A 14,763-nucleotide genomic window follows, 5' to 3' on the forward strand; every position below is an offset into this window, starting at 1 on the left:
GGCGGCGCGGGCGCAGGTCGCTGCACTTTCATTCTATTCATTAGGTGTTTCCATTCACTCAAAATTGAAGTCGGTAATATAGTGATGTAGTTCACAGACTTGAATCGATTTATGGGGACCGATTTGTGAGATCCGTCCGCATGCTCGCTTCTTTTTTTTTTTTTTTTTTCTTCCTTGCACGACAGTGACAGTTGCGTTGCTTTGCCTTTGCTGTGTCAAAATAAATAATTTCATAGGACGTTGAAATTAAAATATTAAAAATATATATTATACGTTAAAATAAATAAATACTTTGATTAACTATAATTATAAGGCGATATGGTCCCAGACCTAAGTCTGAAAAAATAGTAATGCGTTCATTGCCTATTTTTAAAGTATCCGGCGCGGCGCGTAAAGAAAACAATACAGTACACTTACAACATCTCTTTTTACTAAAATTATAATGATTCACGACGCTCTATTAGTTTTATGGGATTGTTCCCAAGCAACACCAGAGGTACCAGAGGTAGGAAAATCTCAGTCTAAATTTATTTTTCTACTAACTATCTACTGCAAGCAACTTTTTTCTTTTCACAGGAAGATGGGAACTACGGTTTCCTTTATTCCCTACATAGCACAGAGCCACTGTTTATTAGAATAACTACCAATACTAGTGACCAAACTTCGCTTGGGCTAAAACAAGATCACAAATTTTCCCCGCAACTCAAACAAGCTATGATTTTCTTAGATCACTGGATCATCCCCTTAACATAAAACCACTACCATTATACATTGTTACAGTAGCTTCTGAGATTCTCGAAATAAAGAAATAAAAAAAGATAATTACATTTGATGTGATATTGAGAGAGAGAGAGAAAGAGAGAGAGAGAGAGAGATTTATTTACACATTCCATACACAAGGTAAAATACTTTATGAAGGAAAACATTTTGAAACAACATCAAACAGTATAAATAGGGTCCCACTCAGCATAGTGTTGTGGCAAGCTGCTGGTTTTGGACTACTAATCTAACAGAGTAAATTGTTATGTTACAGGGTAACAAATTTCAGTATGCAAATCAAGGTGATGCAGATGTCTACAATAGGATATGCGAGATAGCAAAGAGCCACCACAGGATTCAGACTTTTGTTGATAGTATGGGTTTTCACTGCAGGAAAACACATTCAGGTATAATATATCAGATATACCTAATTATATATATATTTTTTTATTTGTATACTTCACATGAATAATTCTCCTAAGTCCTAAGTATAGCATAACCTCTGTAGCTACAGACATCTGGGGTTCGGAGGCCTGGTGATCTGACATACAGGTTTCCCCTAGTTCAGGCACCAGTCTCCACCGCACAAGTCTTGTATCTAATGCAACTGTAATGTGTAAATTTACCGATTGTATTACTGGAATGTGGTGGAGTAAATAAACACTTTTATTATTATTATTATTATTATATTAATTTAAATAGCAAGAACCTTTCAACAGACCTTTAGACCAAATAAAAAGTAAAGACAGAACTCTACTAAGTGAATTTGTGATGTGTGGTCAATTCTAATTATTTTTAATTTACTGCCACTCCCTTGTCCTAACTTGAAATGAAAATGTAGAAACATCCTTTTATTAGATTTCACTTTTGTATTTTAAAACCTCAACCCACATTTTTATAGGTACATGGTTGAAATAAATAAAATATGGCAACTTAAAAACAATAACTAGAACCTTAAAAAACATAAAAACATTGTTAGTTAAATGAACGCTTAAGTCAATCAAATATGTTGTTTTTGCAGCTTCAAGTCTCCGAATAACAGGTCTCTATGCCCAAGCGTTGAGTGAAGGAATTACAGAGGTGCTTAAATCCTACAAAAAAACTCTAGTTGAAGTTGAAGGACTAGTTATAGGAAACCACAATTACACACTGTCCTTTGTATATAGCTATGTTGAGAAGTTCCAAGGACTTTTCAACACTTTGAATAGACTGATCACTACTGTAAAGGAAAGGAGGCTAATTGGATGTCAGATTTTGAGCCTGACTCATCAACATATCCTGAATGGCAATGAAATGGTACATGAAGCCATTACTAAGTAAGTTTAATAGTCCAATTTGTTTTTACACTAGCTGTTGCTGTTGCCCACGGGGCTTTGCTAGTGTTAAATTAGATTTTTTCAACATACACTATACTTATGTCAGAACTATGTTGAATCTATACATATCTATTGTAGAAATATAAGATCTACAGAGCAACCATTCATAACTGTTATCAATTGCTTTGACTGAGTAGACCTCAACTGTTTCTTAATTGCCTGAGTAGACATTAATCGTTTTTTTTTAATACAAAACAAAAAATAGCTAATTTTGTCAAAAAAAACGGTAGCCTATTATTGATCTGATATATGCAAAATTTCATGGCAATCAGTTCAGTTGTTAAGGCGTGAAAGTGGAATAAACAAACAAACTCGCTTTCACATTTGTAATCCATACTAATATTATAAATGCAAAAGTGTGTGTTGTTTCTCTGTCCTTCACGTCAAAACGGAGCGATGGATCGACGTGATTTTAGGCATAGAGATAGTGTATGGGCCAGAGAGTGGCATAGGCTACTTTTTGTCCCAGAAAAATGCACAGCTTCCAAGGGAAACCGGGCGATAACCGAATTCCACGCATAGTAGTGGGCATAAGCAGTGTTACATATAGTATATTAGCACAATACAAATAACCTATATTACTTGTATTGTGATATTATTAAGGATAATGTTATGTACAGAAAGAAAAACCCTGCGTCTTGTTTGTTTGAAATAATGCCAACTTCTCCAAATTGCATTTTAATCATTAAAATAAAAATTGATAAATATAGCCTTAAATTTAGCATAGATGAGTGCCTAAATATAAGAAATGTTAATTTACACATACACACACACACGCACGCACGCACGCACGCACGCACGCACGCACGCAAACGCACAGCACGCAAATAATCCACGCACGCACGCACGTTAAAAAAGTTGGACATACTTGTACACACACACCACTGTTTTGTGTTTAACTATTTTTAACATGGTCCATGTTTTTGAAGTAGTGTTGTGAAAAACGCTCATTTCGAGGCTTAAAGACTCGAACCCTAAAGATTCTCGAGGCTTAACGACGACGAGGACGAGTCGTTAATGACCTTTGGGCGCAAAGGCGGTTTCTTGCATTCATACGCATAAAATAAGCCAATTTAATTGTCAAATATAGTCGAGTCTTTAAGACTCTGGAGTCTTAAGGGCTCGAGTTTTTAAGCCTCGAAAATGAGCATTATCCACAACTCTATTTTGTACTCAATCCTTACCCTAATAATTCCAAATAAATATAATTTTATTTTCAGAATATTTGCAAACATTAATAATGTTTTTATGAATCAACTATGCACCTGGCTACTGTATGGAGAATTAAGAGATCCCTACCAAGAGTTTTTCATAGTTCGCAACAAGGATGACATCTCTGATACCTTTCTATCCTGCCCTTCGAGTACGCAGAATGACAAGTCACTTTTGACAAGTGTAATTATGTTTTTTTTTTATTCAAAGCTTATAGATCTGCCACATAAAATTTATCAATGGGTGGTGAAATAGACCTGTGAAACATGCTACTCAAAATTAATTATAGGCCACATGAGTTTTTTCCCAAAAATGAAAATATAAGTTAACATTTTCCTACAGTTTCTTACCTAAAGTAGGGTTTTCAATACGGTATTTGACAACTCCTGAATTTGCCATATCTTAATATTATTATGAAAATATAGATGTACAGACAGTGTTTAGCGCAGAGAAAACTGAAATCGGTTGAAAATTGGATTTATAGTGATTATTATGTCGCACGGGCGGTAATACTAGAATTACGAACATCGACTCATTAAAGCCCTCAGTCTTCGACTTCGAGCTTCTAATAGACTCGTTCGCAATTCCTTGTTTACCGCCCTTACGACACAATGTACTATTTTATTTCAATTCAAAAATTTTTTTTTGGGAATTTTTGTATTTGTTTATTTCAACTCCAAATTTGTTACTTTTACGGGTATCCCGTGAAACCATATCGATATGGTTACAAAAAATACAAAAAGACTCAAAAAAAAAACCAATCATAATTTGATTGCTTAGTAGCGACATCTCTTGTCTGGGTGAGCGGTTGGTTCCGAAAGAGTGTGACGTCTCTCGATGAGAGCGGAACATAGATGTCGCTAGTGCTGCTGCATAAGTAGCGTAGTAGAAATAAGCAACCTGAGATATGTATGCATAGGAAAAATTCGTGTCTAGATTCCTGTCCAGCGGTGGTGTAGGGGTTATAGCACGCAGCACGGATTGCTGAGGACCTGGGTTCGATTCCCAGCGCTGGTCTCTTTCTGGTTTTTCTGTGCATCCATGTCTCAGTTTGCATTTTCCAAATTTTTGCATCTCTATTTCAGTTTGTATTTTCAATTTTTGCATTATTTAACCCTTAAAAAGATATACCTAGTGCCATCCACGAAGACGCGTGATTTTGTCAAAATTAGACATTAACGACATTGTAACGTCATCGTGAATGACAACCTATAGAGGCGATTTAGCGACCACATGCATTAACTTGGAAATTCAACCTTATCACATTAGTAATAAGTTACAATATCCATTGCAAATATTGAAAATACTACTAGCTTTAAAAATATCCTTGTATTTATTCGATAGCTGCTTTTGATACTGTGGTAGGATGCTCGAATAAATGGGCTTATTAAGGGTTCAGCTTTGCCTTCAACTTGTGCTATTATATAATAGGTGTTATCTTTTCAGTTGCAGGATGCTACACTGGACTGTGGATTCATCTTGAATCCCAATATGATACCATACTTCATGCCCCTCTCTCTTGCCCAGGAGATACTGTTCATTGGGAAGACTGTAATCCTGTTTGGATTTGACCCGCGTAAAGTCAAGAAGGGGAGCACGGCTATGAAAAGCAGGCCAATGTTGGCTTTAAAAAAAATAGGTGACTCGCGAAGGTAGTAGAGTTGTGTGTGCTCGTTCACTAAATTAATCACTTCAAACTAGTACTATCGTTCAAGTGTACTAGTTCAATGTTTTAGTTCATTTACCCCCTATTTCACCATCCATTGGATAAATTTATTTGACGGATAAAGATGCCGCCTCTGTTTGTTTTGTTCGAATAGACGGAGACGTCATCACATTAATCCGTCAAAAAAATTAATCAATGGGTGGTGAAACAGCCCCTTAGTATACTATACCTTCATAAACTTGTGCGTGACACCGTAGAACCATGCCGAAGTCAGCATTTGCCGAACTTATAAAAAAAAACTTGATAAGGAGGCTCCCTGCGACAGGGTTCCACCGAGTACCACATACGAACTTGTCAAGGTACATGTAATAGAGTCTATGCATGGTTCGCTCCCGTTCCAACAACAGTTCCTTTATCGAAAATACAAACTGAGACATGGATGCACAGAAAAACCAGAAAAAGAGACCAGCGCTGGGAATCGAACCCAGGTCCTCAGCAATCCGTGCTGCGTGCTATAACCCCTACACCACCGCTGGACAGGAATTTAGACACGAATTTTCCTATGCATACATATCTCAGGTTGCTTATTTCTACTACGCTACTTATGCAGCAGCACTAGCGACATCTATGTTTTCGCTCTCATCGAGAGACGTCACATTCTATCGGAACCAACCGCTCACCCAGACAAGAGATGTCGCTACTAAGCAATCAAATTATGATTGGTTATTTGGAGTCTTTTTGTATTTTTTATTTCAACTCCAAATTTGTTACTTTTACGGGTATCCCGTGAAACCATATCGAAAATACAAACTGGGACATGGATGCACAGAAAAACCAGAAAAAGAGACCAGCGCTGGGAATCGAACCCAGGTCCTCAGCAATCCGTGCTGCGTGCTATAACCCCTACACCACCGCTGGACAGGAATTTAGACACGAATTTTTCCTATGCATACATATCTCAGGTTGCTTATTTCTACTACGCTACTTATGCAGCAGCACTAGCGACATCTATGTTTTCGCTCTCATCGAGAGACGTCACATTCTATCGGAACCAACCGCTCACCCAGACAAGAGATGTCGCTACTAAGCAATCAAATTATGATTGGTTATTTGGAGTCTTTTTGTATTTTTTATTTCAACTCCAAATTTGTTACTTTTACGGGTATCCCGTGAAACCATATCGAAAATACAAACTGAGACATGGATGCACAGAAAAACCAGAAAAAGAGACCAGCGCTGGGAATAGAACCCAGGTCCTCAGCAATCCGTGCTGCTTGCTATAACCCCTACACCACCGCTGGACAGGAATTTAGACACGAATTTTTCCTATGCATACATATCTCAGGTTGCTTATTTCTACTACGCTACTTATGCAGCAGCACTAGCGACATCTATGTTTTCGCTCTCATCAAAAAAACAACCTGAAATAAGCAACCTGAGATATGTATGCATAGGAAAAATTCGTGTCTAAATTCCTGTCCAGCGGTGGTGTAGGGGTTATAGCACGCAGCACGGATTGCTGAGGACCTGGGTTCGATTCCCAGCGCTGGTCTCTTTTTCTGGTTTTTCTGTGCATCCATGTCTCAGTTTGTATTTTCGATATGGTTTCACGGGATACCCGTAAAAGTAACAAATTTGGAGTTGAAATAAAAAATACAAAAAGACTCCAAATAACCAATCATAATTTGATTGCTTAGTAGCGACATCTCTTGTCTGGGTGAGCGGTTGGTTCCGATAGAATGTGACGTCTCTCGATGAGAGCGAAAACATAGATGTCGCTAGTGCTGCTGCATAAGTAGCGTAGTAGAAATAAGCAACCTGAGATATGTATGCATAGGAAAAATTCGTGTCTAAATTCCTGTCCAGCGGTGGTGTAGGGGTTATAGCACGCAGCACGGATTGCTGAGGACCTGGGTTCGATTCCCAGCGCTGGTCTCTTTTTCTGGTTTTTCTGTGCATCCATGTCTCAGTTTGTATTTTCGATATGGTTTCACGGGATACCCGTAAAAGTAACAAATTTGGAGTTGAAATAAAAAATACAAAAAGACTCCAAATAACCAATCATAACAGTTCCTTTTCTTTTTGCTATCTTTCTCTCACTCAAACTAGTACATTCAAATGATCGTTCACCGAGTCTACACCGCTGTTTGATTCGGTTGGCGCTCGATGGGTCGGTCATTCGGAACTATCCGGAGTAGTTCGGAACGATTCGGTTCGATTGTTGTCTCGAGATATTGTACTACATGTATTAAGAACAGAAAGATGGGAATAGTTCTTTCTAGAGTAACTCCGGTCGCCGAGCACGAAGAATTTCGTACAATGACCTTTCACTACACATGAACTTGTACGAATGCGACGTGAAATATTCACGCGCGAGTGACAGAGTCAAGTAGTGAAGGTCATTGCTCACTGTACAAGACTTTATTTTTAGGACTTAAATAAATAAATAAATATACAAGCCTAAGGTATAGCCTACGGCACCAAAATACGCAGAACGCGTACACAAAGTAACTAAACGTTGCGCGGGGCGGACGGAGCTGGCAAGCGTCAGCGCTGATTGGCGTGACTCTCACATATTATGTACAGAAATTAACTGTTACCGCTAGAGTTTTGAGCTGCGGCAATTCACAATAATGAGGGCTATCGTTTTTTGTCTCACTAGATGGCGCACTGTTGCGTGAGGTTTTTAAGTATGGCTTTCAAAGTCTGTTATTACTGGCGTGAAAACAAAGTTTAAATTAAAATCATATTTAAAACACCTTAAAACCGTACCATATAAATATCGAGCATGCCACAGTGCTGCATAGTCCCCGTTTTGTTCGGAAAAAAGGGGAGGACAAAGGTTTCCGAAAGACAAAACTGTCTCAAAACACACATTCATTGCCCCGGAACTCATATTTGCCATAATTAATTTCAGATATTGCAAAATATTCACAAAATTATTCTAATTATAAATAAACCCGCGTAGCTCACCCAAAAACTATGAGATTTGACATTTCGGAGACCTTACGCTACACTAGCGCCTCTAATGGCGAATTCATACGCGATAGCCCTCATTATAACTAAATCATCATCATCTCCGATCATCTTTCCATTTTCACTACATTGTAATAGCGATATAAAATTCTCCAAGAGAGTTCCTTTTATAAATTTTGCAATTGCTTTTTTTTATTTATCTTGTAAGTTCCTAATTCCAGAAACTTTCAATATGCCCTATACTTGGTTTGGATAGATATTTAATTAAATGTAAACAAACTTCAGCTGTTAGATTTGGTACATTCAAGGATTTTAAACATCTTACTTATCTATCATTGTAATACAAACTAGAATAGTGCATTTCAATACAGAAATGTAAATGTTTAGATAGTTTAATGCGGGAATTTCAATATTTAAGACGCCAATTGACGTTGTTTTGTTTACATTTAGTTAAATACTTATCCAAACCAAGTATAGTATAAGTCCAAATTAGGCTTATATTCGTAAGTAATCTGTTACCTTTACTATTAAAAACAAAATGCTTGGTTTTGCATACAGGTTCACAATTTGGGAAGATAAAGAAGCTGAATTCCACGAGAAACTACAAAAGTTCAAAGATCCTGAATCATTTGAAGTTTACAACTTGAGGAGTGTAGTGAGAGAGATCAAGGAGTGTGTTACTAAGGTAAGTTCATAATTTCATAATCTAACTAATAATACTATATACTCTAAATATACTATAAACTCTAAATATCTAATTCCTGCGTCTAAAACACGCACTTACGGCGCCTCCCCATCTAGCATTTATACCCTATTTCAAGAAGCTAGGTTTCCCTGGCTAGCTGCAAGGACGCCGTGATAAAATACTAAGCAGATATTTGTATAAAAATACAAATTTTTGTTCTCGAGTCTTGTGTGTTTAATATGTGTTTATATATCTAAGTTTGTTTTTCAGGCTCTATACTACGAAGTGCAGAACTCGAACTTCGTATGTTGCCGTCCCGCTAACGCTTATGTCATTTAATACGCGAGTGAAAGGGACGGTGCGATACGAGTTTCGATATTCGTAGTAGCCCCTCAGTTGCCTAGTACCCATATCATAACACAAGTTTTGCTTACTTTGGGACTAGGTCAGTTGGTGTTAATTGTTCCATGATTATTATTTATATGTACGCCAAGTTTCATCTAAATCCGTTCAGAAGTTATTGCATGATTGCAACAGATCCCAAAAGAAACATTACATTACATCTGTTATTACTTTTTACCCGACTGCCCGAAGGAGGGTTATGTTTTTCGAGCGTATGTATGTATGTATGTATGTAATTGTGGGGAAAGACTACAATAGAGATCATCTCTCCAGGCAGATATTATGCCTGGGGACTGTTGAAAGTTTACAAACATCTTCATTAACTTTCTTATTAATAATATTAGTAGGATTATGTTCTAAAATTTAGATTTGGTGTCTTCTCTCTAGCACCTATGGGCAGTAGCTGTTGAAGAAGCACAATTGATCCACGAGTTAAGACTGATGAAAGACTTCTACTTACTGGGAAGAGGGGAACTGTTTTTAGAACTTCTTCGCCTTACCGCGCATATGCTAGAGAAGCCTACTACACGGACTGGCACTAGAGGTGAGTGAGACTGCCACTAGTGGCGAGACTAGCACTAGAGTTAAGACTGGCACTGGATGTAAGACCAGCATTTTTCATTTATTGTAATGCTGTAATTTTTTATTGACAAATAAATTAGAGGAGAGGCAGGCACTAAAAGTGAGACTGGCTCTAGTGGCGGGACTAGCACTAGAGTTGAAACTGGCGCTGAAGTAAGACTAGCATTAGAGATTAGAGGTGAGACTGGCACTGGATGTAAGATTAGCATTAGAGGTGAGAATGGCACTAGAGTTGAGACTGGCAGTCTAGCACTGATGTTAGACTAGCATAGCATTAGAGCTGAGACTGCACTAGAAGTGAGACTGGCACCGGATGTAAGATTAGCATTAGAGCTGAGAATGGCACTGAGTTGGGACTGGCACTGATGTTAGACTAGCATTAGAGCTGAGACTGCACTAGAAGTGAGACTGGCACTAGAGGCCAGGCTGGTGAATAGATATTGTCTAGCAGGAGGTTGGTATACAAAATTTATATCACAAAATAATTAATCTAATAATTAACTCGCATTATATTTTATTTTTATAACAGATATGAACCAAGCGTTCCAGTTGGCAACCAGAGCAGTATTCCTTAGTAACAGTGCGGATGTTGAGAAGTTTAGTTTTGAACTACCTTATATCAAACCAAACACATCTGCTAACTCTTCAGTAATGGATGAAACTTGTTCAGGTATACCAACTGAATTCATTTTGTCTTTATTCTTTGTAAAGGTCAAATTTCACCTAAATCTATGTTGCGATCGGATTGATTTGATACTTGGCATGGATTTTTAGTTTGGATGACATTGCAAGTATTACAAAAAAGATTAACAAAAAAGTAAAACCGACTCCAAAAAAATAAAAAAATAACAAAAAATGGAACCAACTACAAAACCCTTGAAAATATTTATACTTTTATATTTTTAGAAATATATATATACTGTGCTACTAGCTCGAAGTCGGTGACTCAGCACGAACCAGCAGCAGTGGAATAATAGTCGGCTACCTCACCTACATACTATAACTCTGGGTCGTGCTGAGTCACCGACTTCGAGCTAGTAGGTACCTAGAAACATATTTTCAAGGGTTTTGTAGTTGGTTCCACTTTTTGTTATTTTTTTATTTTTTTGCAGTCGGTTTTACTTTTTCGTTTAAAAAGTACATTTCACAACGATTCCATTAAGCCCAAATACGACTTAGTTATGTTGTTTAATAACAGAGTTCCGTTGTCTACCTTCTGGCTTCAGCATCAGATCAGTTCGAAAGAATCATTAACTTAAATCTTCTTCTTAGTCGCTTATTTAGGTATATTAATCATGATCGTTTATAGACGAGCGAGCATTACTTAGCTTTGACCAGTTCCGTTGGTTAGCTACGGTCTTCTTCATGAGGTCCAGGTTACCAAATGATACTTTCAGAATGTAAATGCTTATCTTAATGCTTAAAATGCCAAAATCGCCATAGGTGTGCCTATAAAATTTGAGGTTTGCCCTCGATTTCCCTAGGATTCCATCATCAGATCTTGACTTGGTAACAATGGGACCACTTCAAAAGAGTTTTGAAAATCGATCCACAATTGACTGAGTAATCGGTGAACATACATTACAAAGAAAAAAAATACAAACATTGGAACATAGAACCTCCTCCTTTTTTGGAGTCGGTTAAAAAATAGGAGAAAACGGCATGTTAACAAGACAGATCCCATCCCATTTATATTAGTCGATTCAGTGGTTTAATATTGTAAATGCGATAGTTTGCAAGTCTGTTTGTTTGTTTGTTACCACTTCACGTCTAAACCATTGAATCAATTTAGATGAAGTTTGGTATACAGATTTTGAGTCCCGGAGAAGGACATAGAATAGGTAGTTTTAATCCCGGAAAATGGCATAGTTCCTGCGGGATAGCGATAAACTAGCTTGACTTTTTTTAGAGGCAGACGGATGGTCCAGTCTCATACTCAAATACGATTTCAAGTGGCCCCTCCACCTGCTGTTCACTCCTGAAGTGTTGGCTCGGTACAACGACATGTTCCGACTACTGCTGCGAATAAAGAAGACGCAACACGACTTGCATTCCCTTTGGAAGACTTACAAGCAGTCTGCGAAGTGAGTACCGTTAAAGAATCCTACTAATATAATAAAGCGACAGTGTATGTTTGTTACTTCTTCACGCTAAAACTGCTGGACGGATGTGAATGAAATTTGGTACATAGAAAGGTGGACATCTGGAATAACACAAGCTACTTTTTATCCCGATATTCCCACGGGATTATTGTTGAAATTTTTTTCGAGTTTTTTGCCGGATTTTTCCCTTCAGAGGTGTTTTTCTGAACCAATGGTAGATTTACGACGTTGATACGCCTAAGTTGTATAAAAATATGTTGAACTTTGGGTTAATTACTTTGGTAGATTTACAAAATTTCTAAATGTTGCAGTTTTTCCATGTGCCAACTTCACAATAAGCTGATGTTCCTGGTAAATAACCTCCAACACTACATGCAGGCAGATGTGTTGGACACTTCCTTCTCTAAGCTCATGGATGCCGTTAACAAGACTAACGACTTTGAGAAGTTGAAGAAAGCCCATGCTACGTTCTTGGCCGATGTTTTGAGTCAGTCGTTTTTGACAATATCTACTGTAAGTTTTTGTTGAAATAGTAATTGAACTTAAGCACTGAGAGTTCCGTACAAATTTTTAGGTATGCCAAAATATATTAGGTTTGAAACCGCCGCATTTATAAATATCCGGCATTCAATTGTTCTGTAAATGAAATTATTCTGTGTCTAAATATTTCAAAGCTCGGCAAACGTAAGACGCTAAGAAAACAACTGAATAAATAAATAATGGTTACCCGCCAATACAGGGAGCTGCAACAAAATTCGGAATACTCTCGTATTAAATAATATTTGCGTGAGTAAAACTATACGTACATCTATTTCCGAATTGCGTAGTAGCCCTCCTGACTGTCACTTTTTTCAAGTCGTCTACCATAGATAATGCTAAGCAAGTTATTCCAACATGCTAAAAAACTATTTATTATTATTATTGCTAAAGAAAGTAAGTATATAAATTTAAAATATAAAATTAACGAAGTTTCATTATGCCTGGAAAAAAATTATGGTGTAAAATATTGGGTTATACCGTAATAAATATGTAAATAAATAATAAAGATGTAAATAAAACGTTGGCTGACTTGAAACCTCTAGTCTGAAATGACTTACCTACTTACTTTTTAAAACTCCCTTGAGAAGAAAAACTGTACGTGAATCCATAATTCCCGCGGGAACTATTGAGGCCATTATCCTTTAGTATACAGGCATCAAATAACATCATTGACGAGCAAGTGTGATGAAAAATAACATTTTGATGGCGCCTTTTGAGAGGCGAGTAAATAGTGTAGATAATCTCGGTCTACCTACGAAATTATTAATCGTAGCGCTCTACCTTGATCAAGGGCTAGTGCCGGCGCTGGGGAACGTGTCAAAATAATAAAGTTAAAAAAAATGGATGAAATACATAATGGTCATTTGATATTTAATCTTCGGTGAAACTATTGCTTAAATACAAACTTTTATGATCGTTTAATCTACAGATTGGTTTCGGTTACGTTAGGTTTATTTATAAAAATCCTGTAAAGATGCATTTAAAATTGCATTACCTATATCAAATGACCATTATGTATTTGGCAATTATTCTTTTGAAACTTTATGTAATTTGATACATACCCCTGCACTGCCACTAATTAGAACGAAGAAGCAGATGCCGTAGCTAAATCGACCTGAATTATTATCATGCAACATCATAAATATTTTAAATCTTCCAGTCAGCAAATAGCGATAGCCCTTGCGATACCAAGGACTCTTTGAGCAACCCTGTCTTTTGCAACATAATGGAGCTGCTCAAACTGTGCCATTCATTCTGCAATATGAGCAACTCGGCTACGGACAGGGAATCCGAAGACTATTATATCAGAGGATATTCTGAAAGGTAAAACATTACTTGAATTAAAATAAATAGAGGATAGAATAGGTTATTTGACGGGATCCTCCACTAAACCTTAGAACGTTAGTGCTAATTTCGTTACTTCTACCAAAGTTAGATATGATTTTCATTAGCCTTATTATTATCATGGCTAAACTTGTATAACCTAATTATTTGCTGAACCTAAGTTAAAAAATTTCCTAATCATTTTCTATAATGTTCATAATCCCTAATATCTGAAGCCACAACAGTCATTTGCCATAATTAATAGATCATACGGTACGGAGTGGCACGCGAGCGAGCAAAACCGTTTTGAGCAGAAACGACTTGGATAAGTTGGGTTTAGAAGGTTAAGCCGGGAGTGAAGCTTGTAATTTCAACGGTTCTCTTACGACTCGACTCGACTCAACCCCGTATAAATCTGTCGTGATCTCGTGATGTATAAACTTTAGGTTTTGATTAATGTTTCATTTTTAATTATCTGTTTTCAGGTTCAACAAATTAGTGAAGCAGTTGATGCAACTGCTCCTCTCGCTTCGGGACCGTCCCTGCGGCTTGTTCCTCGCTCGCCTGCTCATGAGATTAGACTACAACCGGTGGCTGAGCGGGGAAGCACAGCTCACTCAGTCTGTTACCAATATGTTACAATAAGGTCATTACGCTGTGTTACATTTGTTCTTTGGTTTATCTGCATTTTGGATCTTTTTATAACCTAGAGCCTAGACTTTTAATGTGACTTGCAAGCACCGCCTCAAGTCTCTAGTTCTCTCTAAATAAATAATTGTCAATTCTTTAATATGGCTTAAAAAATTATAATGACCATTTTCGCTAGCAATTATGTGCAACAAACAACCATATAATTTTACTAAATAACATGCCAGTTTGCAAATAAAGTTAACATAAATGGGTCGATCAACTTTTTCTTCTATCTCATTGCCAAGGCAACTGTTTAAAACTTTGAGTTTGTTTAGGTTTTATGTGGTTAAATTTCATCGAGGGTACATTTTTGTCGTAGTTATCAGCCCATTATTTTTTACTTCATCTCCTAAGCACATTAGTAGCATATAATGAAAGTTTTTTTAAAAACTCAGTCACTGTTGTCTTTTGGATTGGATAATGGAACAGAATAAAAAATAAGAAAATTTG

General features: G+C 37.1%; 1 protein-coding gene across 1 annotated transcript; it reads left to right on the top strand.

Annotated features, from left to right (window-relative positions):
- Positions 1-174: 174 nt before the first annotated feature.
- Positions 175-14,320, top strand: Grip75 (gamma-tubulin complex component 4). The gene is made up of 12 exons (XM_074097607.1): positions 175-505; positions 1,034-1,166; positions 1,781-2,075; positions 3,356-3,530; positions 4,794-4,999; positions 8,548-8,674; positions 9,464-9,620; positions 10,188-10,328; positions 11,568-11,742; positions 12,072-12,273; positions 13,460-13,623; positions 14,109-14,320. The coding sequence occupies exons 1-12, from the start codon at positions 443-445 to the stop codon at positions 14,266-14,268; spliced, it is 1,998 nt and encodes a 665-aa protein (XP_073953708.1). The 5' UTR covers positions 175-442; the 3' UTR covers positions 14,269-14,320.
- Positions 14,321-14,763: the final 443 nt, after the last annotated feature.

This window comes from Choristoneura fumiferana, chromosome 14 (assembly GCF_025370935.1).
Source record: "Choristoneura fumiferana chromosome 14, NRCan_CFum_1, whole genome shotgun sequence".
NCBI lineage: Eukaryota > Metazoa > Arthropoda > Insecta > Lepidoptera > Tortricidae > Choristoneura > Choristoneura fumiferana.